This window comes from Lissotriton vulgaris, chromosome 2_1 (assembly GCF_964263255.1).
Source record: "Lissotriton vulgaris chromosome 2_1, aLisVul1.2, whole genome shotgun sequence".
In the NCBI taxonomy this organism is placed as follows: domain Eukaryota; kingdom Metazoa; phylum Chordata; class Amphibia; order Caudata; family Salamandridae; genus Lissotriton; species Lissotriton vulgaris.
The window spans coordinates 328,847,516-328,874,067 of NC_141687.1; the positions used below are offsets into that span (position 1 = coordinate 328,847,516).

General features: G+C 47.3%; 1 protein-coding gene across 1 annotated transcript in view; it reads left to right on the plus strand.

Annotated features, from left to right (window-relative positions):
- The window catches only part of ZSWIM7 (zinc finger SWIM-type containing 7), a 631,194-nt gene that overhangs the window by 40,904 nt on the left and 563,738 nt on the right, over positions 1–26,552 (plus strand). The window contains exon 2 of the mRNA XM_086958540.1: positions 1,022–1,118. Coding sequence (XP_086814666.1) covers positions 1,043–1,118 — 76 coding nt within the window. The 5' untranslated portion in view covers positions 1,022–1,042. The remainder of the gene's footprint in view (positions 1–1,021; positions 1,119–26,552) is intronic.

Genomic DNA, 26,552 nt, shown 5'->3' on the forward strand with positions numbered 1-26,552 from the left:
AAAGAGCTTCGACCGTGACCCACGTTTTGAGCCGTTGGGCAAGGCATGCACCCAGCGTCCCTGCCCTCAAATCCCTCCGGGAAGACCACGAAGCACAAGTTATTTCTTTGGGCTCTGCCTTCTGCATCCTCTACTCTAGATTAAGTCCTTGAGTGAGCTTCTTGAGGGCATTCACCTTTCCTTGAAGTGTAGTGACTGCATCTTCCACCCCAGAAACCCTGGTCTCAGTCTGAGTAAGGCGTTCCACTGCATTTCACAAATCTTGGCGCAGTAGCATGACATCTGACCTTACTGCCCCAACTTTAGCATCCAGCATATCTCTTGATTGAGTGATTGCGGCGTGCAGCACAGCATTGTCCGGCACGTTGTTTTGGCTAGTGGTGCCCGTGGGAAGCTCGGTGCGTCTGTCTGTGAACTTATCCTTTGTGCAATCCTTTTTGAAAACACATGTAAGTAGAAGTGATATTATGGGGCTGATTTGGATGCCGACAGACATCTAAGGTTTTAACTCAGACTGCCTTATTACAATGAAGGCAGTCAGAGTTGAATCCGTCGGGTCAGACAGACTGGCTTCCATCGGGCTCAAGGTGCCCGTCGGCCAGTCGGAGGCCGCACATAATCCCTTACGGACGGCGTTTCCGCTGTTGGGATTATGTCGGTTTCCGACAGGCTTTTCATTTTTGGGCTTTCTGACATGGAAAGCCTGTCGGAAAGGGACATTTGTGGCCCCTAGCAGGGCTCCGGTTCTGGGGAATCCATGCACTGTGTGGCATGCACCATGAGGTGCTTGTCATGAGGTGCAGGGATTTTCAAAAACTCCCCTTTCTCTATGGGAGCTTGTGCTGTGGGCATTTTCTTCCCGCAGCAGAAGCTCCCATAGGGAAATGGGAGTTTGCCACCTGACCAAGTGCGGTTGCATTGTTATAAGGTGTGTGGAACCGCCGACCTAAGGTCAGTCAGTTCTCTACTTTCTACATCGGTGTTCCTTACCCTCTGACTTTCAGTGTACTTCTTTTTTAAGGGCCGGTGAAGATATTACAAAATGGAAACTCTATTGCCTGCTGTGGCAGAAGAGCTCCTAAAAGAGGTGAAGAAGGCTTTCCTGGAGACTTCAAACAGTAAGTGAAAGAATTTAAATAGTTAATTTCTTTAAACTTGTTAGAAATGAGTTCCCGACTTGTTATAACATGTTATGAAAGACAAACTGACCAAAAATCTAACTCCCAAAGGGAGAAATAGTGTAATGTGACCTATTGGCAAGCAAACCGCATGAGAAGAGTGAACATCCCAACTTCGGGGAATGTTTGAATTCATTTGGCCGTCTGAAACCACAGCCAGCCCAGTACGTTAATCAACCAGGCTGGAAAGTATACTCCAGTGACTTGTGGTCGTACTCACTATTGCCTGTCTACATGGTGCCAGCACAGATATCTGAAGATTAAGATTTAAAACTCTCTGTAATCAAACCAGGAGTTTTCACAGTTGATCTATCCGGGCCAGACCAAGGCTTTCTGAAAGTCCACGTGAAATTCATTTTCATACAATGAACCTAAATCGGGGGTAATTACATACTTAGTCCCTCATAATGAGGGACCTGGTAATTGGGCTGGAATTCACCAATCTCATATTTACAGACATCGGGGTAGTGGTAAATTTGGGGGTGGTGAAAATCTGGCCCATTAAACGTAGACCATGAGTATCCACTATGGAATGAGGATTTGCCAGGGAATTTGTTAATTCTTGTCCGAATTCCCCTGGTGGTTCCTCATATTGCCCCTTACTTTTACACTGAGATTTAGGCTGCTTTTAGCAGCTGAAATCTCTGGTGAAAGTAAAGAGCTCCACAATGTTCTAGCGGCTCTCAGTCTTATTACTGATAGGGCCATTAACTGCTACTTATCATGAGGGCCTCACTTAATATCCTGAAAATGTGTTGTGGCCAGCGTTGGACACCTCTGACGTATCTCGACGTGTCACACCTTTCGAATGTCAATATAATTCCTGCTTCCTCTCCCTAATTTTGTAATTTTTTTATAAGATTACTCTGCGATGGCTAACAGATGTTGTTGGGGCTTCACAAAAAGCCATCATAAAGAGAAAATTAAGGAAGAGCAAGACCACACGCTTTCTACCCCTGTAGAGGCCTGTTTTAATGAGGTGGTTGCAGACTAAATTATCTCAAAGATACCTCATAAGTATTAAATGGTATATGCAGATGGTTTTTTTTTTTTTAAACCTTTATTTGGAGACAAGCAGGGAAAAGGGAAGTGCATACACAATACATACAGTCACATACGGCCATTACAGTGGTACGTCAGAACCAAAAAATGAGATACAAGCAAGGGCAAGATCGCAGACCAGCCAATACACGGAGCAAAATCGGAATGTACAGTGCAAATTAGAGAGCAATGATCCAGCATGTACAGGCAAGCCAATTAGACAATACAGTATGGACACATTCTGTTAGCCTATAGCATATAAAACAAAGGAGACTCAGACAAAAGGGACACATAAAATAAAGATACCTTACAGGGACACGATCTCATTTCCTAGCCACACACTTGTCGTAAAGGGAACCCCAACCCCCAAGAGCTTGCATGTAGAGGAGACAACCCAGCCTCTCCCCCGATACTAGGAGATCAGCAGGTGTAACATAAAATCCCAGCCCACAATGTTGCCATTAACCAATCCCTGCACGGTCCCCAAGTTCAGAATCAGAGTCCTGCACAGCTCTGGTCAGGAGGTACATCTGGAGCGGACTCCAAAAGTCCTTCGGTCTGCATCGGACAGGCATCAACTCAGCGTAGACATTGTATTGATCCTGACAGTATATGAGGTCAGTCACCCAATCCTGAAAGGGCGGCACTCTGCCACGACCCCAGCAACAAGCAACCCTACGCTTAGCCAGCAGCAAGGCCACATCAACAAATCTACGGTGAGAGGCAGGCACGTCCTTAGAGTAGCCCAGCAACATCACTAAGGGGCCAAATGCCACCCCATCCTCCGCCATAATCTGCAGGGCTTCATGAACCTGAGTCCAATATTCCAGCACCCCCGCGCAGCTCCATGCCAAGTGCAGGAAGTCAGCGCCTTCCGCACGACACCTAGCACACCTGTCATCCTCCGCTAAGTGAAACCGTAGTTTCCTCGCCGGGGTATAATAGTACCTCTGAACAAACTTGTAATGGATAATTTTAAGGCGACAACTAGAGGAAACATTGGCCGTGAGCCCACAGCAGTACTTCCATTGCTCATCGGTAATAGGGGCTCCCAACTCAGCAACCCATTGCTCGCGCACCCGATTGGCTGGGACCGAACACTGTCTGCGAATAGCCCCGTATAATTTCGACACCAGGTGTCGCCCATCTGAAACCAAAAGCACGTGGAGGGGGAGGGTAACCCCAGGCTCCGAAGGGAAATCCGGTAGCAGAGCACGCATGCCCTGCCGTAAGCGGATAAAGTAGAACAGCTCCAGAGGGGAGCAAGCAGCCACTCCGAAGAAATGAGCCTGCGTGCGGAAGGCACCTTCATGAAACAAGTCGCCCCACATGAGGATACCGAGCCGTCGACACATTCGTTGAAACCCCGTTTCCAACAACAGCGACAAATCAGGATGATAAGACAGAGGCAAGGTCGGCGAATAGAGAAAGGAAACGCCCAGCAGTTGAGCCACCCGTTTCCAAGCATCCACCGTGCACGTCACCGTCGTGCGAGGCGTCTCCACATCTGACACCTTGCCCAAAACCATCCCCTCCAGAGGGAGCGGGTGGGCAACCCAATGTTCAGCAGCAATTTGGGGCATAAACGGCGTGGGGCGCATCCAGTGATAAGCGTAATGCGCCTGAGCGCTAAGATAATAAAGCTCAAAGTCAGGGACGTCGAAACCGCCATCAGCATAGGGCAATGTAAGGGTAGCCCAAGCCACCCGCTGCTGCCTGCCCCCCCAGAACAATCGTATGAGCTCGGAGCGAAGTCTGCGAAAAAAATAAGCACCAGGATGATACGGAAGGTTTTGAAAGAGGGAAAGAAAGCGGGGCAAAACTACCATCTTGATAAGGGACGCCCTACCGGCCATGGAGAGAGGCAAGGACATCCACCTAGTGACGTCATCTGCAAGTTTAGTAATAGCCACTCCATAATTAAGCCGAACCGATTCTTCTCTATCCAAGGACACGACAATGCCGAGATATCGCAACTCCGAATCACACCATTCCAGAGGATAGTCAAGGGGAAACCTAGCTACAGCAGCAGTGAGGGGGAAAAGCTGAGACTTCCGCCAGTTGATATGGACACCGGAGACACCTCCAAAAGCGACCAGCTCCCGTAAGAGCGAATTAAGGTTGTTCTCAGGGTCTTTAACATAGAGTGTTACATCGTCGGCGTATAAAGAAATACCGACCTGCCGCTGAAGGCAATTAAAGGCGCTCTGCTGGTGAAATTGACGAATCCTGCAGGCCAGCGGCTCAATGGCTATCGCAAACAAGAGGGGCGAGAGGGGGCATCCCTGTCGGGTCCCTCTCGTGAGAGGGAACGAGGGGGACGACACCCCATTCACCACCACCCTCGCCATCGGATCAGTATATAAGAGCTTAACCCATGAGATGAAGATCCTGGGGAAGCCCATCCGACAGAGAACATCAATAAGATAGCCCCACTCAACAGAGTCAAACGCCTTAGTGGCATCAAGAAAGATAGCGGCAACCGGGACAGTAGGAGCAATGGTCGACACAAGCGAAAACAAGGTGCGAAGATTGTGGGAGGTAGCACGGCCAGGCACAAATTCCGACTGATCGGGCAAGACAATAACGGGCATGAGCTCGGCTAGTCTGACTGCCAAGACCTTCGCGAGAATTTTAACATCACAATTGAGCAATGAGAGGGGCCTATAGGAACCCACATCCAGCGGATCCTTACCCGGCTTGAGCAGCAACGTAATGGCGACCTCACGCATGGAGCCCGGCAGACGCCCCTCCTCCAGGGACTCCTCAAAAACCTCACGGAGAACAGGGGCCATGGTGTCCACGTAACACTTGTAAAATTCAGCAGGAAGGCCATCCAGACCGGCGACCTTCCCATTAGACAAAGACATGATGGCATTCCTGACCTCCTCCACCTCCAGGGGCCTGCCTAAGAACTCTCGATGGCCATCCGATAACCAACAAAGTGCCAGCTCGTCAAGAAATCCACCATACCGAGTCTCACCCGTCTGCTGCGTCGTGTAAAGGTGCGCATAATGGTCAATAAAAGTACGCTGAATCTCCGAAGTGTCCCGACAGCGAGTGCCATCCGGCGACACCAATTCCAACACGTCCGACCCATGCCTTGGATGTCTAGTAAGGGCAGCAAGGACCTTACCGGGCCTCTCCCCTTCACAGTATCGCTTCGCCGTCCAGTATTTCCCCCTATGCTTAGCCTCTCTAGCAGCCTCCTCCTCGTACTCGGAGAGTTTAGTACGGAACTGCACCAGAAGATCGGGATCAGAGTCAACCTGCATCCTGCGTTCTAAATCCCGCAAGTCAGCTTCCAAGGTCTCGAGGGTCCGAACAATCAGTCGAAGTACTCCACAGCTTTTAGAAATAGTGACACCCCGGATCGTAACCTTGAACGCCTCCCATATAACCTCGACGCTGTCCACAGAGCCCTTGTTTCTAGGGAAGAACGCCTCTACCTCCACACCAAGCTCCTCCTTGAACACCGGATCAAGCAAAGCAGTTGGAAATAGACGCCAAGGTGGGCGCGGCCTATGCAGCCCGGGGACGGATAAAACAACCTTCACCGGACAGTGATCAGAGTACGTCCGAGCCAGATGTGTAGCCTCCAGTAGGCCAGCTGCCAACCCTCTAGAGAGAAACACATAGTCCAGTCTCGCCCATGAACGAGCATGTGTGGTATAATGAGTGCCCTCCTTGGTGGCAGGGTGGGTGTACCTCCAGCTGTCGACCAACCCAGCCTCCTCCACAATTCCACGCAACACTTCTCTAGCCTGTACATTATACTGAGGACTCCCCTCCGATCTGTTCGACTGGGCATGGAATGCAAAATTGAAATCCCCCCCCCACACAATGTAAGTGGCATCCACAGCAAGAACATGACCCCACAAAGTGACAAAAAAGATTGGCGTATCGACATTAGGAGCATAGCAATTAACAAACAGTACAGTGTTCTGCCCAAGCGGCCCCCACAATAGCACATAGCGCCCCTCAGGGTACCCCACAAATCCCAGTTCCTGAAATGCGAGCGATCTTTTAACAAGGATGACAACCCCTCGAGCATAGGAGGAATAGGAAGCAAACCTCCTGGCCGCAGCCCACCGCCCGCCAAAGTTGGGGGAAGGAGCGGGACGCAGATGCGTCTCCTGGAGGAGAGCAACATGAATAGCATGCCTGTCCAGATATTGGATCACACTGCGACATTTCCTGGCATCATTAAGTCCCCGTACATTCCAGGACAGAATCGATATCTGATCTATAACAGCAGTCGACATTACCCAGTGTCAGGGCCCCACGGGACCCAATAAGCAAATACAGGACATCCAACTACCAGCAACAGCCAGCGACAGGTCCACACCCCAGGGCGCGGACACCCCCCCACATACACTCCACACATTCCCCAGCCATCTCCGAACCGATCAACCAAAACCTCAACGACCCCCCCCCCAGCCAAACCATCCATGCAACAAGCACTCAAAACAACTGCGCGCCGCACGCTGCCAATCCAGCGTACGGGACCCACACCTCGCATACGCGCTACTCTTGCAAAGCGCTCTACGTCACGTGGCAGCCTAAGATGGCGGCGGGTGCACTCGGGCCCACAGCGGACGGGAGCACAGGCCCCAGGATCAGTACCGTCAGATAAAGAAGTGGACCAGCCTAAACAGCGGGCACGATGCCACACCTGTGCACACAGACAACAGCAGCACCTATCATACCGACCCACGAGTCCCGGGCAAACAAACATGAACAGCTTCATTCCCGCCCCACCCACCCACCTGATACCACCCCAACTATCAGGCCATACGCACCCCCGCCCCCCCCGTTCCCCAACACACATCCAGTCAAACAACAAAGGACCAGAATCCAAACCAAAGGTACAAATGGGGCACACCCTCCGGGGAACCTTCCAGAGGTGCACGGTACCACTCCCTCACACCACGCCAGTGTCCGAGCCAACGAGCGTCAAACGGCCCCAGGCGCAGCGTGGGGGGGTGGGTGCCCAGAGCGCGACACCAGATAGCGCCAACCTGCAGTGCCATACCGACCCCAAGAAACAAAAAGAAAACGCACTCACTCATCTCAATAAGGACATGACCCCAGCCCCAACAAAAGTAAAAGCGGGCAATAGGTAGGCCGCAAATGCGGAGAAAGAAGGCAGTAGAAGTCAATATAAAAGGAAACCGTCCAGAATACTCCAAAAATAATAAAAGGAGAGACAAAGACCAAAGTCACCACAATCAGGCGACCTCCTCCTCAGCCGCCGAATGCTCATCCTCAGGATCTCGATCGCCTCCACGATCCGCAGCTGCTCGCTCGTGCTAGAGGCGCTTCGCAAAGTCCTCAGCATGCTGTGGGTTGGTGAAAAAATGTTGTTTAGCCTGGTGCGTCACCCTAAGTTTGGCAGGATACAGCAAGGCGTAGTCCACTTGTAGATCCCGAAGTTTCCTTTTCACCCCCAGGAACTTACGACGCTGGTCCTGTACCATCGGCGTGAAGTCGGGGTACATGGTGAAAGACACCCCTTCGAAGGAGAGGGCCCTATTAGTGCGGGCAGCCTGCAGGGCGGCGTCGCGGTCACGATAGTTCAAAAGGCGTGCAATGATGGGGCGCGGTGCAGCCCCAGAGGCCGGCCGGGGTCCCAGTGTCCGATGCGCTCTCTCAACGATGAACTGAGATGAGAACGCTGCCGCCCCAATGGCGCCCACCAGTAGCCTCTCCACATAAGTCTCCATTTTGCCCACATTTGTGGACTCCGGCACACCTACGATGCGGACGTTGTTGCGCCTACTCCTCGCCTCCAACTCCTCATTCATAGCGGCAATGACGCGCAAGATATTGTCCATTCTCGCCAGTTGGGTGGTATGGGTGGCCGCCGTGTCGTCGTGGTCCGAAATGCGCTGTTCCGCCGCAGTCAATCGCTCCTCATGCACGTCCAACTTCTGGACGACCGCATCCATGCGCGACGATATTTTGTCCACCTTGTCCACTATCGTGGCAAAACCCTGCCTCATCTCCTGCATCATTTGGGTAAAGTCCGGTGGCGGTGGTTGCGGGACACTATCAGCGGCATTCGGGGGGGGGGACCGCGAAGTCCCGGCTTCCTGGAGCAACCGCGTCCCCCGCCTAGCCCCTCCAGAGTCAAAGGACAATTTGGATTGTTTAGTGTCCGGCTTCCCCATAGTGGTGCACTAGCGATGCAATGGGGGACCAAGGCAAATAGGAGTCAGGATACAGTTCGGACAAAGGGTACGGCCAAAAAAGCCCGAATCGTGGGGGCACGAGCAGGCCAGCGCGCCCCGCCACTCCCAACGACGAGAAAATGGCCGTCTCCGCTTCCAGATCAAAGGGGCGAGTCCCCAAAAGGCAAGAAGAGGATCCGCTGCGGCTCCGTGAGCAATGGTACCCGGGCAGGCAGATGTAGGATCTAAGGGATCAGTCCGACAGCAAGGGAAAACCAAACGGTCTGCCCGGGTAGCGAGCAGGCCCGGTGGAGAGGGGCGGAGCAAGGCCTACAACCCACATGCAGAGCCCCGGACTGGGATGAACGATGATACCGGGCCAAGGGGCATCAGACCTCCAGAGCGCAGGTCGGGGAAACTTGGGATCCTCGTAACTTCGGCCAGCAACCTCCGAATGGCTCAGGAGTTGGACCGTGGGTGGTCAGTCGATATCCCAGTAGATCTGTGGGGTCGGATCAGGGCGCAGCGATGGTAATCAGGATCCCTAGGCGGATAATAGCTCCGGGCAGCGGGAGCCTCACGACAGTGCGGCCATTCCGCAGTGCGCCCTCTAGCGCCCCCTATGCAGATGGTTTGTGCCTTAGTTTTCAATTCAACTGCGTGGGTTAAATTAATCCCCCACCGCACATAACCAGCAGTGGCGATTTCATATCTTGTTGAAGAGAGGTCCAGAACCCCAGACCGGAGGATGCTCATTATAGGGCATATGAATAGCACCACCTCATGTGTCTTGCCAAAGCTGCAGGGCACTAAGCTTCCGACTGACCTGGGAACACCTCATAGACAGTAGTACACTTTGGAGCAGGCTGATAATGTCTCGGCACCTCTCCAATTCTGGACACAATAGTCATATTTGCACAGGCATATAAAACAAAGGGCGAAAAAAGACAACTGTGACTCTAGTTTGGTCGTTTTATGGCACAAGGGCAGGACCTCGTGTTAAATAAACCCCAGGTATCCACATAATTGTGTGACTGGCAACTGCCGTTCACCATACAATCCTTGTCCTACCCCACCCTGTGAGCATCACATTGGAATTCATAAAATTGTTTTTAATGAACGTGGTTGGGTCTCAAATAGATTAAATGCATTCTATTTTTCATAATGAAGTTTAAAAATGACACAACAAGGCCTTAAATCCTATCTCCTAGACCTGGTACATAGATATGAGCCTAGTAGAGCTCTACCTTCAGAAGGAATGGGCCTGCTGAAGGTTCCCCGCGTAAAAAGAGCCAAACTGGGAGGTCGCTCCTTTAGAATCATAGCGGCCCAAAACTGGAACAGACTCCCGATTGGCCTCAGACTAGAAGGATCGGAGGCCAAGTTCAGAAGTCTTTTAAAAACCCACTTGTACAATCTATAAAACACTACTCGGGCGTGGGAGGTGCTATGGCTGTTTTGCGAAGCTTTATCTCCACAGCGCGGGGACACGCCGGGATGGCGTCACCAGGCGCTTTACAAACTACTTTATTATTATTATTAAATCTATTTGCATATATTGAAATGTGCACATTTTAAATTTGCTTTTTCGTTTCTGTCTGCAGCCTCTGGTAAAAAAAATATCCTTCAGCATTTTGTAAAATCACTCACTTCTAGTTTATGCTTCCGTTTTGTTCTGTGGAAATGTTTATTTTGGCTTTAACAATTTACGAGCTCACTACCTGCTGCAGGGGGTACGCGCATATGTTTCAATGCTCAAGGTTTGAGGTCTGAACATTTTCAACCCGCTGTTATTTAGTAGTGCAACCTCGTTTCCGCTTGTATGTAAGATGTCAACTTGTTTCTTAATTGTGGGAGAGTCTCTAGAGCAAGCATGTTTACATGATGCAACTTCTAAATAATGATTAGTTTATATAAATGTGTGTTTATTGGTACAACCCATGGTGCCACTTCACATCATCCTTAGGGCCTGGTTCTTTGCTGCTGAAACAACCGTCCCTTTACTTTGAGGCAGATTATTATTATTTTTTTTAAATCTTTTTATTGGTATTTATATGTTGTTATTAGACTTTAAACTTAGAATAGTTTTCATGATTCTCTCCTGCATTTAGACTGAGCAGTCCGAATGACAAATACTCTTTGATTTATTGTTTGACTTGTGCAAAACCATATTTGGTTCAGGCTATTAACCAGAATATGAACTCCGCTTCCATTACTTAGGATGATTTTATACATTTTTTTTTAGAAATCTGCTAACCATTTGCCTGCTAGCCTTCGGTAATGACCTTGTTCTATTTTTTTTCCTGGGGTTTCTTGTAATGTATGTCTAAGGCTCTCTTCCTCTGGGACACACAAACAGCCCTGATCCATCTTATTGCCTCTTTTTTGTGGTAAAAAGCGCTGACAGCACTCGCGGATCTCCCTCATTTTCCCCAATACCTTAACTAACATCCCACCCATTACAGCATGCAGTGCTTCCAGAAGAAAGACATATTTCCTCACCTCAGCACAAAGATACCCTTCCAATGCGCTCTTCAAATTTCATAACATACTTGTATAGGGTATGAGGCTAACTCACAGTAGTAAGCAATAATTGCTTTCAGGGTTGTGTGAATATTGTATGCCTGGATGCATTCTGGTCAAGGAAGTCCTACTAATTTTATACTATTCTTTTAGCCTAATACAATTTGTCTTGTTAATTTGTATCCACTTTTAAGCATAACTTTTATTTTTTATTTTATGTTGTCATGTTGTCCCATTGATGATGTTTCGTACTTCAAATAGATTTACCTTCCAGAAAAGCACAATCGTACAATTACAAATTGAAGATTTAACCAACTGTGGCCGTCTCCAACACTTGAGAAGGGGCAGTTAGCCTGCTCAGCAATGACACTTTTACTAACACACATTTGTAGGTCTCGCTGGAGAGGGCCTCTTGGAATCACTTCAGACTTCCAAGAGACTTCTCTGCGTGGGTCTGCCTCCTCCCTCACATCCCATTGGCCTTTGTGTGTGGCTTTCAATAATGAAAGCATGCAAATGGCCAAAGATGGGTGCATGTCCCACCTTTCCTCAAAACTTTCACTCCCATGGCCTAGGGGACTCGGGAGCGAGCAGTGGCGCGCAGGGTGCCATCTGTTGTGGATCATGTTACGGTCTCTTTCGCGGCCGCGCTTGCCTCTCTGTTCCTTTGAAACTGACACTGTTTATTGGCAGGGTGCTCTGGGGAGGTGGCACAGGCAATCCCTTGCTTGTAAAGTCGTGCCTCAAACTTGGAAACAAAAGCCTTGCGCTGATGCTATCGCTGTTATGCTACCCTATAAACAAGCGTCAAACTCCGCTTGAACAGTTTCTTCCTTTCAGCAAGGGGAAGGTATTTGTTCAAAAATAATTAAGTTTGCGTCGAAAAAAGGATCTTGAGTTGTTTTTGTTATGTGCTTGGATAGGGCTGAAGACGTAGCAGCATGACAAGCTGGAAAGAGGATGTTTTTATGTTGACATATTTTGAACCTGTAATTTATGGCATGCTAACCTATGTTATGTTGTCAGTGTTTGTGTACCGCTTTCCTGTTGAGTGTAAGGCCTCGCAGCACACGTAGTCACTAAAAAGGCCGGGGACGAGTTGCTTGTTTCTGGCGTGCTTCCTCAATGCTAAATGGCAACAGATCCCTTGCTGTCAACGGACATCCATGCAAAAATGCTGCCTCCTCGCATGCCGTCTACGTGAACAGTGGTCGCATCTGTGGCGCATTCCGAGTTCAGCAGTTGTGGAAGGCCTCTTTTGCACACTGCGTCCCCTAGGTTGCTTGGCCTTGCGCTGCATGATGTAAGTCTCCAGATATAAGCCTATCGCAAAACACAAATACAGACCATAAATATAGAAACTGCAGTGCAGTATTCATAAACACAAGGATAAGGTTTTCAAGGAGGACACAGCCCTTCATCCAGAACTAGGCTCAGGAATAGAAATTGTGCCTGGCAGTAGTAGCGCAGACTTGTGCTCAGCGGTACTAATGCTTTGTGACACTCTCTTTGAAGATTAATTCATACTCGAAATTTTGAGTGGTGCGATCTAAACAATCTCTTTTGGGGCAGGGTGTTGAACCTCACTTCGTTTCTTCTCTTCCATCTCGCCTGCCTTGCATTGTGAATGCAGTACTGTAACTGACCACTCCAGTGAAAGCACATCTTAAAAATCAATCAGTTAATTTTTTTATCGACCTATTCTTTCATTCACAATATCATTTGTGAGGCTCCTCAGAAGAGATGTTTTTTGTTTTGTCATCTCTTACGACATAGATAGCATGGTATAGATAGGTATTTTGTATTTCCTGGACACATGCTTTTTTTATGCCTCTCTTCTCTCGTCCCCAGTTACATGACAGATTTAAATCATAATGTCCAAACAAACACTTTGAAAAAGTTTGGAAGTACTGGATCCTGCCATTGATAGGATTCAAACTTAGACGTTGCAGATCATAGCTTTTAATAGCGTCCAGTCTTTTCCGTGCTATTACTTAATATAACAAGCATTGGCATAGTCAATAGGTCTTGCTTTTGGGACCTTATAAGTATTTAGTTATACAGCATAAAATCCTTGGTGCAACAACATAAACTGTTACATGGCTAAACACTTATAAGGTCCCAAAGGCGCTATTGTCTATGCCAATGCTTGTTAACGCATGTAGCCCTCCCAACCCTGAAAGAGTGCTGAAAGAGTGCTTCTGTCAAGAACATAAAAAGTAGCCTGGCGGGTGGACTGAACCAACATAGTGGATTACCACCTCCATTGGCACAACACAACGCAAACACCAGCTTAGTACAATCAAACTCCTTCCTTTAAATGACACAGTGGACAGGTTAAAGTATTGGAAGCGATGGGCACTGCACAGCAAGACTTTACCTCCCTTGACAGGGAGTGTGAAACGTGTACTAAGGGAAGATCTAAGACTGGTGCAAAACCTCTGCTAGCACAGAACAGCTAGATAAGCCACACACACAGCCTGTCACAAAAAAGGCATCCAAGGGAATTCGTTCCTTCTGTGTGACCATCTGATAAAAAAATAAACACACCAAATAAGTTTCTGGATGGCCATACATGAAGACGGCCAAAGCCAAATCTCTCCACGTCACACCCCAAACACCACAAACCATGCCAATGAAAACATTGCAACATTAGATCTTAGTTAAGTAAAGACCAGTGAAGAACATGTCTCCGAGATATGCACAAAGAGTCCGTCTGGGTGAAAAGCCATGGATATATGCCCCTACAGAAGGTGGCAGTGGCTAAGGTTTTGCATTAATTTTCATCATAGTGTGAAGACAGTAATGAACAAGAGGGCTGAAGGGATAGATGTTGGAAGCCGGAGTCCCAGTCCAGCACTACTGTCACCAAGTGCGAGACCCGGGGCTCTCCACTCAACGTTAGGCCAAGGAAGGACACGGTTTGGGATAGCCCTGCTCACCCCTTTAGTAGCTTAGCATGAGTAGCCAGGCCTATTTCCAAGGCACAAGTGTTCTGAATGTGCAACCACGCCCACAGCAACCCCCTGGTGACACCACAAATGGACTCCACATGAGTTTGATAAAAACAAGTATAAACTTTATACAAAAAGATATATACGATCAGACCACACGATACATAAGCCAACGTAGAATAAAGGGTAGTATTCGTTCCGCTGGCTGGTAAGTTCAAATCCCAATCCTAGTCACCACTTTCAAAATGCTACGCTGGTCGTAATGCTAGAATCAAACTCATTGCAATGGACAAACAGTTCACTGCGTAACGATTCAATCCTGTGCTGGGCAAAGGAGAAATAATACAATGCTTAACGATACACCCCGGTACCTGCAATGGGAGAAATAATGCAATGCGTGCCGCTACATTCATGTACTGCACAATGAAGGAATAATGCAATGTGTCACACCCCAATCACGTACTTTGCAATGTAGAAATAATGCAATGCGGACCGCTACAATCATGTACTTTGCAATTAAGGAATAATGCAATGCTTAAGTACAATCTTGTACTTTGCAATGAAGAAATAATGCAATGTGGGCCGCTACACTCCTGTACTTGGCAAGGGAGAAATAATGCAATGTGTAGCACTACAATCGTGTACTTCGTTAGGCAATAATAATGCCAGGTGTCATAAGACAGTCCGGCAGTTCGTAAGCAGCAATATTGGCAATGTGTATTACGACAATCAGCCTCTTCGATAACAGTTGCCTCCCTCACGGTTCAGCGATGACACAGAGTACAGCTTCTTACTCTGGCCCCTGTACTGCCAATCCTTTCGTCTGTAGGGGACCCACTCTGATCTGAAGCAAAGGCTCACATCGTCAGAAGGACTGAGAGGCCAGAGAATGTCCCTCCGAGCCCGCACCCTGCCCAGGTTGTAATCCACGTTACCTGGGAGCGCGACCCCACTCTCCTCACCTCCTTCCGCGAACTGGACCTTCAGTGCAGAACTCTCTCAACGTGCCTAAGCAGCTCGGCCTGGCAACTCAGCTCCTCCAGGGCTGCCAGTCCAGGCCAAAACTGTTAGGAAGGTCTGAGGCGGCCGCAAGGCAACTGAGATTACTTTTACTCCGGGTGCAAGTTCACCACAGCACCCTCTGGGTCTCTTCTGGCATGAAGTCACACACAACGCTGATGGAACTCCACGTCGACTCCGAGTGCACGCTCACCAGGCACTCCTTAATGCGGTCCCAGTTGGCACCAAGACAGGCACACCGTGCTGCAGAGACTCACTTTCTTACGTAGCAAACTATGATCAGCCGATCACCTCCACAGTCACAGGTTGAACCACAGGCATACTGCTTTACTGAGACTTACTCAAACTCCGGTGCCCCGATATCCAGGCGCTCTTCACCAACGCCTTCGGCCGCACCATGACACGCTCACCGTGTCCGAGCCTCACTTCTCTTCCGGTGCCCTCGATGAGCAGGCGCTTTTCACCAATGCCTTCGATGCACCCCGACACGCACCCTGCGTGTCCGAGATTCACTCCACCTCTGTTGCACACGCCGACCAGATGCTCCTCACCAGCACCTGTGGTGCACCACGACACACACCCTGCCCGTCCGAGTCTCATTTCAGCTTCGGTGGACACGCTGACCAGGCTCTCTTAACTAACGCCTGTGGTGCACCACGACACACACCCAGCGCGTCCGAGACTCACTTCACCTGCGATGCCCAAGTTGGCCAGGCACTCTTCACACATGCCTCCTGTGCACCACGACACACACCCAGCGCGTCCGAGTCTCACTCCTTCTTTGTGTGTCCAAAATCAGAGGGCACACCTTCCGAGGGTCTCAAGCTGCCACAAAACGCACCCACTGCGTGGCTTGAAACTTCATGTTCCTGGGTTTCCAAACAGGGAGCCAGCTCACCTCGAGCCCTTGGGGTTACAAGACACAGCACAAAGCACTCTTTGTCAAGCAGGGGGACCCAGCTCCTCCAAGCACAGTCCCAACAGCCTCTTCATTGGTTAGAACAGCAAACTGCAGACCATCCCCAGATCAGAAAGCAAGGTTTGGTCTTTCCCCGGCAGTCTCTTCAGTTGCTCCTTCTTTAGCAGAGGTTCTCCTGATCACAAAATGGGTCCAAGCCTTTTCAGTCTCAATACATTTCTCTTTCATTCCAACGTTGAGGGGTTTCAGCTCTCATAGTTATACTCCTTAATGTCTTTGAAGTTTGTTGTGCTAAGGGGCCTCTGTCCCCTCCCTAAATCAGTTCTGGGTGTCTCCTTCCCAGTGTCACGTTTATCCCGTTGATACTGGGGGTCTCGATCCTTAATCACTCAGCAGGAGATGGGTCAATTGGTTTATAGCACCAGCCCAGGCCTTTTCACCTCCCGGGCTTCTTCACCCTCTACTCTCCAGATGCCGGGCAGTCTGGTACCATCTCAACCCCTCCCTGGTTCAGGACCTCTCCCAGCTCCTCTCACCGCTCAGATCCACACACTCAATCCACATTCAGCAGAGACACACAGAAATGCTTAAAGCACAAAACTCAGCCACTTTCTAAAAGAGTGGTTTATGAACACAGAGTCACAAAACCACTTTCATAGAAAGATTTGTTATGACACTGTGGGTTCATATATACTAAACTTCACCTCTCCATTATAAACCTACAGGAAACTAGGCTACCAAAACCCAATTCCCAGCCTCACCTCTCCAGTGAAAATGAAATGGAGTGTTTTCCACTGTTAGGACATAGCACACACCTCAGTATATGTCTGGCCTTTTACTTACACTGCACCCTGCCCAGGGGTTACCCGGGACCTTCCACAGGGGGTGCCTAATGTGTATGTAAAAGGGAAAGTAAGGCCTGACAAGTGGTTGCACTTATCAGGACAACATGCTAACTTAGCAAACTGCGCGTAGGTCTTACACTGCAGGCCTGAGTTCCCTTCTCCGCGCACCTTTGCATTACTAGCCCTAGCACACACAGTGCACATCACTAGGGACTTTACTAGTAAGGCAAACATACCAATCATGGCCAACCAATTACCATTACACTTTACAAAGGGAACTCTTGTACCTTGACACTGATCAGCAGTGGCAAAGTACCCAAAGCTTCTAAATTGGCAACTCTATGTCAGGAAAACTGTCTAGGGGGAAAGCAAAAAGTTTAGGGAACTTTAGCCAAAAAGGCCAAGTTCTACAATAGACAACTTGTTAGGACAGAAGTCTTCTGCATGTCTCTGGAGAGCATGCTTACTCTGCCTTATGCTAATCTCCAGGCAAGTCACTTAAAAGTATTGTATGTTTTCTAGACCCCTACATCAGTGAGCATAACAATTGTGCATGTCCACTGAGGGTCTCCCTGTTTACATGGATTGAGACCCTAGAGTTTAGCTCTGAGGTCAAGAAAGGGGCATGCATAGTGCACCCCTATTTCACAGAGAGTGGCTACTGCCCTCCCTTCCCAGACGAACAGTGGTGGCAGCAATAAATTTATAGTCGGGTATCCCTGTATTCTTAGAAGGCTAGGTTACTCGCTACCGTCCTGATCAAGACGGTGTAGTCTCCCATGCCTGTGGTTCTATGGCCATTGTCTACATGGGACGTGTGTTTGAGATCCATTCGGTGTACTGGGGAAGTATGGTGAGTTGAGCCCTTGTGTGTAATGTGAGCTGTTCTTCTGGACATAACAAGCTCCTCCTTGCCCCTCCTTATTCCTTGGAGAAGCCTGGTGGGCTGGGAGTAGAACCTCACTCTTATTTGTGTGTAGCTGTTCTAACTTTGCTAGGAGAGACCCCCCACCCTTTCTTTTGGGTTGGTCAGGACCTCTTGGTCTGGAATTAAGTACAATTCCTCTCTTGGGAATAGCCCGGGCTGGTATAATGGAAGACAGTAAGGGCCTTATAACTACGGCAGTCCATTAGACTGCCGTAGACATGGTGGGAGTGCATGCACTGCCGCAACAGCAGTCCGACCAACCCATTACAACTTGGGCGGTCGGACTGCATTGAGACAGCTGCAACCGCCAGGGAACAGTGATCCTTGGCGGTGTTGCAGCGGTCTTGAGGCCGTATTATGCTTGGCGGGGCCACTGCAGTAAAATGGAGGCGACGTGCTTTAAAGACCAGAATAACAAATCTGCTACTGGTTAACTACAGTCAAAATGGGATCGCTTAGTATCTGTCACTAGTGCTGAAGTGATAGGTAATGATTTTATGATGGGGGACTTGCAAAGACCATGAGAAATCGAGGCCCCCTTTCAGGTTTTAAAACCACACAAACCCTAGGGCAAATTACTAATCTTTATAATCCCTACTCTTATTTATCCCTCACAGGTAGACTTTGTGCCAGGCTGCTCTTCTGGGGGTAACTTGAGGACTCTGTTGCACCTTCTATAGTATGCACAAATTGACCATTATGACCAAATAGTAACCTCATTGGAGGCAATGGATTGTGAACAAAGTCCTCTGTCTCAATACAGAGTCTGTTTCTCAAGTTAACCTTGCCAGGTTCTTGTGAGACCCTTTTCGAACAAGCAGGGTACCAAACAAGGCTTTCCGCTATCACCTGTTTTTGCTGAAACTAGAATCATTGGTGCCATTTATTAATCTGAGGTCCTCATAAATGTCTTCTGTATGTTGATGACCTACAACTTGCTCTGTCGCAACTGATCTCTTCAGGCCCAGAGCTGAAGAATCAGATATCAAATGTTGCAGATATTTTGGGATCACAGGAACAATTGGTTACCAATCACCTATACTACAGAATACTAGAGATTAATAAAACTTGCAAACTATCCATATACATGGGTCCACAAAAAACTAGAATATCTAGGCATACTAGTCAACAGGGACTGAACGATAAAGTGGCTAACATGCCCTCCTTATGCTGAAGGCATTGGCAGATATTTTCATTTATCACTGTAGAGCAAATGACAGGTGTCATGGACGTTCATTTCGCCACATTTCAATGATTTAGTTGGTATGTTGCCTGTGAAGATGCATTTGATTATACTAACTGAACAAGATAACACACCAAAGGTAGAAGAATAAAATTTAATTCTAGCTATCTCGCCAAGAATTTTCAATTCTATTAAGGACACGGACGCGAGGATTATGCTTCTCTTTCTGTACTATAGAAAATACAGCAGCCAATCAAAACTACATTTTTCATGAACCCCAGTAGTCCAGTCTCCACCAATCTCTGGGGTCATAGATTGTATACAAGCCCGTTCTAGAATCATGTGGGAATCAGACAGACCTAGAGTCAAAGCATGCTTCAGGGGGCATCAGGCTACTTCACAGGGGTACTTGGTATGTAGGTAACCAACTTACATGCCTATTACTACTGTTCGCTGCATGCAGACATAGGTCTATATGAATAGACCTGAAATAAACATCCAGTTGCCTTCAGTAGGTATGGATACATTGTACTGTGAAGCCCGGAAAGTGGCTGAGCATGCTAACCTGATCATTCATTCTACAGTGCTTGTGTGGATATCATCATGCTTAGCACCCAAGTGGTGTAATATGAAACTATGAATTGATATGTATCCTTTCCACTTGTTGGAATGGTTGAAGACCGGTGCTTGCTTGCTACAATATTTATTTGCTGCTCGACGTCTGAAGACCTCCAGCTGGAATTTGGTCTCGGACCCTTACAATAAAGGAGATAACACCAATTATTGCACTGTTACAGCCCCAGATCAGTTCGTCCCCAATGACATTCCTTCCTCTCCATTTTGGTCATTTACATACTTGGGGTAATCACAAATGCATAGAGTTAGAGCTAGATCGATTCTTGGCACAGATGAGTAATGGTCGACTTTTCTATCCCTGAGATTTACGGTGCACAACTTAAACTTAGTTTTTTTCAAACCACTCTTGCTTGCTCTACAAATTGTAATCTACAAAACCTAATCCTGATTTAGTCTGTTGGAGGTGTTAATAGCCAGAACTCTGACGTCTGACATATTCTTTTGTCATATAATGCTTTGATTTGTTCATATTCTATTTGCTCAATTTATATTTTTCATCCGACTTTGGCTTCCTGTATCTTATCTTCCGTGTTATCTTTTAAAATAAATTAATTTTTTAGCTACTCCTTATCACTCTGTGCATACATTTCTAACCAAGATGTTCTGTTTCCTTATGTTAGTTGACTGTGCACATTGTGCCATTTATAAATAATGTTACCTTTCATTGTTCTTTTTCTTTAGTGAGCAAATGACTGTATGTGATGTTATGCTAAGAGATTTATTGCCCCAGCATCACCATAAGCTTGCTGACACTTCTCACTCTTTGAAGAAAAAAAACTGCTTATAAACCAAATAAAAGATCTACCTGGCAGGATGAGGGTGACAGAGAGGGCGGTATGACCAAGGTCCCAAAACAACAACCTTGCTAGAGACTCCCTCCTTCAATAGTGTGGGTCGAAATCAAGACTTAATATTTACAAGTGTTAAGGTATTCAGGGATATATTACCTCTAACTGTACATTTATTTCAGAATGTGTAGTGATCGAGCCATTTTTATGGATAATTGGCTCGGTTATGACCATTGCCCACTATCATCTCACAGGGCTCGACAAATCCACTCGACCGTTAGCATTTGCGAGGAAAATTTTATGAGGTCGAGCTATTTTTAGGTCCTACTCACCCTTTCTGGCGAGTAGGAAAACATACTAACTTTTGTCCTCCGTCTTTGCAAACGGAGCAAATGTGACAAGATAACAAGATTTAAAGGCATCACAAAGTAAATGAGCAATAAAGACGTTTTAAAATCTTGTTATCTTGTCACATTTGCTCCGCTTTCAGAGACGGAGGTCAAGTAGGTTACTGTTAGGTCGAGGAGTTTTTTTAAAGTACTAGAATAAATAAATAAAATAAATAGACCTGCAGGACTAGTACAATTTTTCAGATTTCTCGAGCCCTGTCTCAGTATATTTTGTTCTAATATAGTGCTAAGTAGGTTCGCATAATATAGATTAGCTGTAAATAGGACTCGATAATGTTCTTTTTATGCCTGACTATATCTTGCTAAAGGCAGGGCTTACCTATTTGCTTTGGCATGCCCTGATGCCATCTTGCATACTAATTCGGGCTCTTTGCGGGAATAGTGGCCTATGCTTGAGCGACTCCATTTTCTAAGCTATTTCCATCTTCTAAGCCTTTCTGGGTGAGGAGTCATGTTTTACTTCTCACTTGTTTTTCGTACTTCGTATACTAGTAGGAACCGGTTTTCATCGGCGGAATGTGCTCACTCTGCTTCGAAGTCATAACAGACGCCTAGCTAGCTGAAGCTGTGACCTTGGCGCAGGGTGGTACAGGAATCTGACGAGAACAAGGGGTGAGGCTTGCTAGAAGTTTCGACCAACGTTTTCACTTGTACTTAAGGGGGCGTTCGGGTCTGAATCTCTGGTAGTTCATCACAGTACAGACGTGTAGATGTGACGGTGGAGCAGAGAATCCTGATTCGGCTGGAGAAACTGACTCCCCTCCGGCAAAGTGGAAGCGGGATGTGTAGAAACTTGGTGAGGTGTTCCACTAACTCTTATTTCCTAACTGTCCTTATCTAACTATTGTCTCCTATTTTCAAATTATGTGCTCATTTACATATGAGCTCTACATATGTGTGTTCTAATTGCATTAGCAATGGCTTAGGGATTGATGTGAAGAAGGCCTATTGTGACATAGTAGTAATTTCTTTCTGTTATCCTTCTGTCATTGTGTAATAAAGAAAACCCAGAATAAATCTAATTATTTGCATGTATTCCTTGAGATGGTAGGTCGGGCCTTTCTGGTCCAGGTGCTGTAGCATCGGAAGGATGGTAGGTTTCCCTTCCTGCAGGTATTTGTTGAAGGTTGGGCCCTGTTCTTTTCCAGGGAAACCAAAACCAGTAAGTAATCCACCCTGAGGCATTTTTAGGAGGGGTATGCGTTGTTTATACAGTCTCACCTGGGTTGGCTTTGTTGCGTTGTTTTACAGAGTAGCCCTTGTTTGCGTTGTTTGCGTTGTTGTTGCCACTGGTATTGTTGTTACTTGCGTTGTTATTGTTGTTTGCGAGCTCCTCTGCAATAGCCATATATTTTAGGTAATTATTAGTATTATTCCTTTCTCGGGTAAGTATTATAAAGTGTTGTATTCTTTTGGGTCCTGAGAGAGGATGAGGTAAGTATGCTCTGGTGATTGGCAGAATTATCAGGTCATTACAGAATGTAAGTTCCAAACCAAATTCATAAAGAACAAAACTCATTCTTGTCACCCACCAGAAGTCAAGGCAAACTGTAAAGTAACAATGAAGGAAAATATGTTTGATAATTTCAATAAACATAGCCTTTGAAATAGACTTCTATGACATTTTGTAAGTCTGTGTAGAAAAGTAAGAATGATGAGAAAATCACAGTGTCTGTAGGTGACTGTTTAGTGATTCTTGATCAAAAAGTGATCCAATTTGTTATTGTTGGATAGGAATAGTAGTATAGACACAGTGAAGGTCCCTGTTGACAGGTTATGCTCTTTGAGGTTGTCTAATCTGTTGAAGGCTATTCTAACTCTGTGTGCGATTGTTTTGTGGATTTCTATCTGCTCCATGAGTACGATCGGTAGGATTGGAAGGCTCATTTGAAGCAGGGCTCAATGGCCTCTGACATAGCTGATAGTTCCTCATGGTGGCAAGGTTTGCTAATGCTCAGAGAGCTTCTAGGGATGTTGCTGAAGCAGGCTACCGAGGTTGCAGCCCAGGTAATTCAATACAGGTTTTTCACCCTGGATTTTTAAAGGAATTTGAAAATTTTCAGTTGTTTGCTTCTACCGCCCAGCAGTACTAAATAGTTCCTGGGCAAATCCTCTGTTGGAGCTTTGTAAACATAATTTCCTGCTAAAATACATAAATCCACAGATATCGGTCTTGCAGTGCTCCTATACATAGCCTGGGACAGAAATGAAAGCGTGGAGTTGAATAAACAAATAAATCTTTATTGTATAATTAGATGAAATTTCCTAATCGAGCATCACATCAAGAAAATTTCAGTGGTAGTCTTAACCCATCCTGGCAAGATGGCGGCTACATTAACGGCTGAGTAAGCTGCTTTCCCCGCTCTCCACCGCTGACCCGATCATCCAGCAATGGAGGACACCGCAGCCTGAGAGCTTGTCTTTTCCGTGGAGAAGCAGGACTCGCCGTACTGTCTTGGGTGGAAATTGAGTGATATCTACCCGAATGAGTTGGCACTCAAGGATCAGGCTGCCGGTACGAGTAAGGGGACTTCCTCCATTTCTCTGCCTCCAATTCAAGATTCAAGACGAGCCTGCACTCCAAGTTGCAGTACCTGCTATCGCCACAGGAGTGAAGCCTTCTCAATTGATCCTTGCAGGCACTGAACCCGATTGTGAGGTTGCTCAGCAGCCCAGCTGCATGCCGGGGAATGGAGTCAAGTTGGAGGGTAAATCCAATGCAAGGCCTTAGAGGCTCTAAGGCCTTAGAGCTCAATAGGGAGGATGATCCGTCAGATACATTTTTCTCCCTATCGGATGTTTCTAATTCCTCAGAAGAGGATCCCCAGGATAAGGACTGGGCTGCTGATGGTAGCGATGCCAGTAATTTTCAGTGGGATGGTGAAGGTGATCAATTCCAATTGAGGACTGAGACAGTTAAAAAAGCCAATGCACTCTTCACCTGCCCTGCTGCTAATGAAACAACCGCTGGTGCTATGTCCTGGGACTATTCGTTCTCATCTGGACTGGTTGACAAAGGCGACACAGCGACCAGCGCAGCATCAGGGGTGAACGTAACTGCCGATGCCTCTCCCGAGGAAATCACGCTTTCCACCATTTATCATGTGATGATGGCGCATAGAGCGGAGTCTAGGGTCGGGAGCTCCCGGGTGCAAGGGCTTGCAGGACATTGCAAAATTCTGTTCGCAGGATTGCGAAGACTTGCTCAGACTTCGCCTCTAGAATAACAGAGGCAGAAACCCGGATTTCCCAACTCGAAGATGATCTAGCCGCCCAGCAGTCTAAGGTGGAAAGCATGCAATCAATTAGAGAAGACACTGTAAGAAAACTAGTCGATTTGGAGAATCGGGCAAGGCGTAACAATCTAAGAATTTTGGGCATCCCGGAAGGCCAAGAGGGGGCCAATGCTCGTCCATAAATAGAGTTATTCGAGGAGGCCTTCCCTGATCTTTCACAATGGGATTGGAAGACGCAAGTCCAGTGGGCTCATCGCTTTTCCTTCAACCAACGGAGCAGTGGGACTCAATCTGATAATCGTCCACGTGCCATTTTGATTTCTTTGAATAATTTTCTAGCTTGTGAATCTCTGTATGATCTGGCAAGGCCTGACCGTAAAAGAACTGGTAAAGGCCACAGTTTTTTGTGCACCCGGATTTTTGCCAGAAGACTGTTGAATTGAGCTGGCATCTCAGGCAACTGATCCCTGAGTTTCAGGCAAAGGGGGCTCAGGTATTTCTCCTGAACTCGGCCAAACTGAAGGTGATCTTTAAGGGTCAAACCCAATTTTTTCACACAGAGGTTCAGGCCAAGGGATATCTATCAACCCTAAAGACAGGCTAGAGGATCACTATTGATATTTTTTGGTTAGTGATTGCTCATAATGGATTGTGGACTTCTGTTAAATGCTACTATACCCTGTGAGCCAGTATCTTTCTTCTCCGCCTGCTTCTCTTCGGAGCTAGGCTTCTCTCTCATCCTCATTTTTGCTCTCAGGCTGCCGTTTTTGGTTATTTTTCTTTCTAAGCAGTTTGTCTTTTCATTGCTTCTGCTAGTTTGTTTCTGAGTATATTATGGGTACAGTGGTGTTGTGAGTCGGGAGTATGCAACACTACATCACCAGGGACAGTTGGTCCCTATGCCTCTAAAGTCGGGAAGAGGTAGGGGGGTGGGCAGAGGGGGGAGGCCCAGCAAAGGGGGGGGGGGGTAGGGAAGGCTAGGCACGGTGGTGGTGGGTGGATGGGGTGCAGTTCAATCATGTATCAATGCTATTAGATGGCTGGCTTTGGGTAGCTTTGGGCAGGCCAGTTCTGTATTCAAGGATGGTGGGTAGACCTAATTTAATCCGAATCTGCTCCTTAAACTGCTGTGGTTTAAATGATAGGAGGAAGAGAGGGGTGCTTGCCAAACTGATTAGACACTTGGACATAGATGTATTATGCTTACAGGAGACACATGTCCTGTGGAATAACCGTGCTTGGTTAAAGGTACTAGTTTTGGATCTGAAAGCCTGCTCTCGGCAAACTACGACTACACGGGGGTAGCCATAATGGCCAGGCGAGGAGTTAGTACTGTTAAGCAGGTGAAGGTGGACAACTTTGGCAGATGGGCTCTCGCCAATATAACTGTTAGAAGGACAGCATATACGATTTGCTCATTTGACGGCTCTAACCTGGACGACCCCTCTGTCTTGTATTTTTTAAATATTGTATTCGCCCTATGGCCCTCCCCAAAAATCCTATGTGAGGATCTGAATTTACATCTGAACTCAAACTTTGACTTAAACTGTAATGTTCCATACCCTGGGAGGAAAGGTAAGACATTTAAGGCTGTTCAGGGGCTCTGCCATGAACATGCTTTGGTTGACGTCTGGCAGAAGTTGTATTTGGTAGATCCCGGCTACACTTTCTATTCAGCCCCCCACAGTAAACTTGTCCAATTAGATTACTTTTTGGTGTCTGACTCGATCCTCGAAGGAGAGATCTGTGAGCTGCATCCTCGACTTATCTCTGATCACAACCCACTGATTTTACAACTTCCATCAAAAGAGATAAAGCCTCCCAGGTCTGCCTGGTCATCTGAGCAGAAACTTCTGCTTGACCAGGAGTATTGCACCCATATGTCAGAATTGATTAAAGACTTCTTTTTGCGAAATAATGGTTCAGCCCCTGTGGCAGTTGTATGGGATGCCTTTAAGGCAGCAGCAAGGGGAGAGACTCTCAGCTTCTCGCTGTATCGTCAAAAGGCTATCAAAGAAAGGGTTAAATGCTGGAACAATCAGTTACGAGATGCAGAGAAAGCACTAATCAGGGCTATCTCTGATCAGGCAAAAAAAGAGGAATCCCTTCGGCAGATAGCTATCTGTAGGAACAACATATACCACTACTTTTCTGAAGAGCTTGCTGCTAATTTTATTAAGTACAAAACAGAGATCTATGAGTATGGTGAGAACACTAGGAGATTACTGGCTAAAAGGCTACAACATGAGGGGGTCCTGAATCAAATAAACCGTATAACAGACAGCACTGTCCGAATTCAAGATCAACCGGATAAGGTCCTTGAAGTGTTTCAGGAATTTTACCAATCCCTTTATTCTCCCGAAGAGGATGGTGAGGTGGACTTGGGGGAGGAATATTTGGCCGATTATGTGACCACAAAGGTGACGCCGGAAAAGTCGCTGGCTCTTTCCTCCCCGATCTCCAGGGAGGAGTCGAATTACCTCTAGTCTCACTGGCAGCTGGTAAGGCGGCTGGCCCCGACCTGCTCCCTGACCTGCTGCCTCTTGAATTTTATCGCACAATTAGACATATTCTACTTGGGAGTTAGAATCTCTGTTTGCACTGGCCCAGAAGGGTCAGACCTCTGATTCTTGGCGCAAGACCACTATCGTAATTTTCAGAAAGAACGATAAACCAGAGCTCAGTCTTTCATCCTATCGCCCAATTTCATTAATTTGT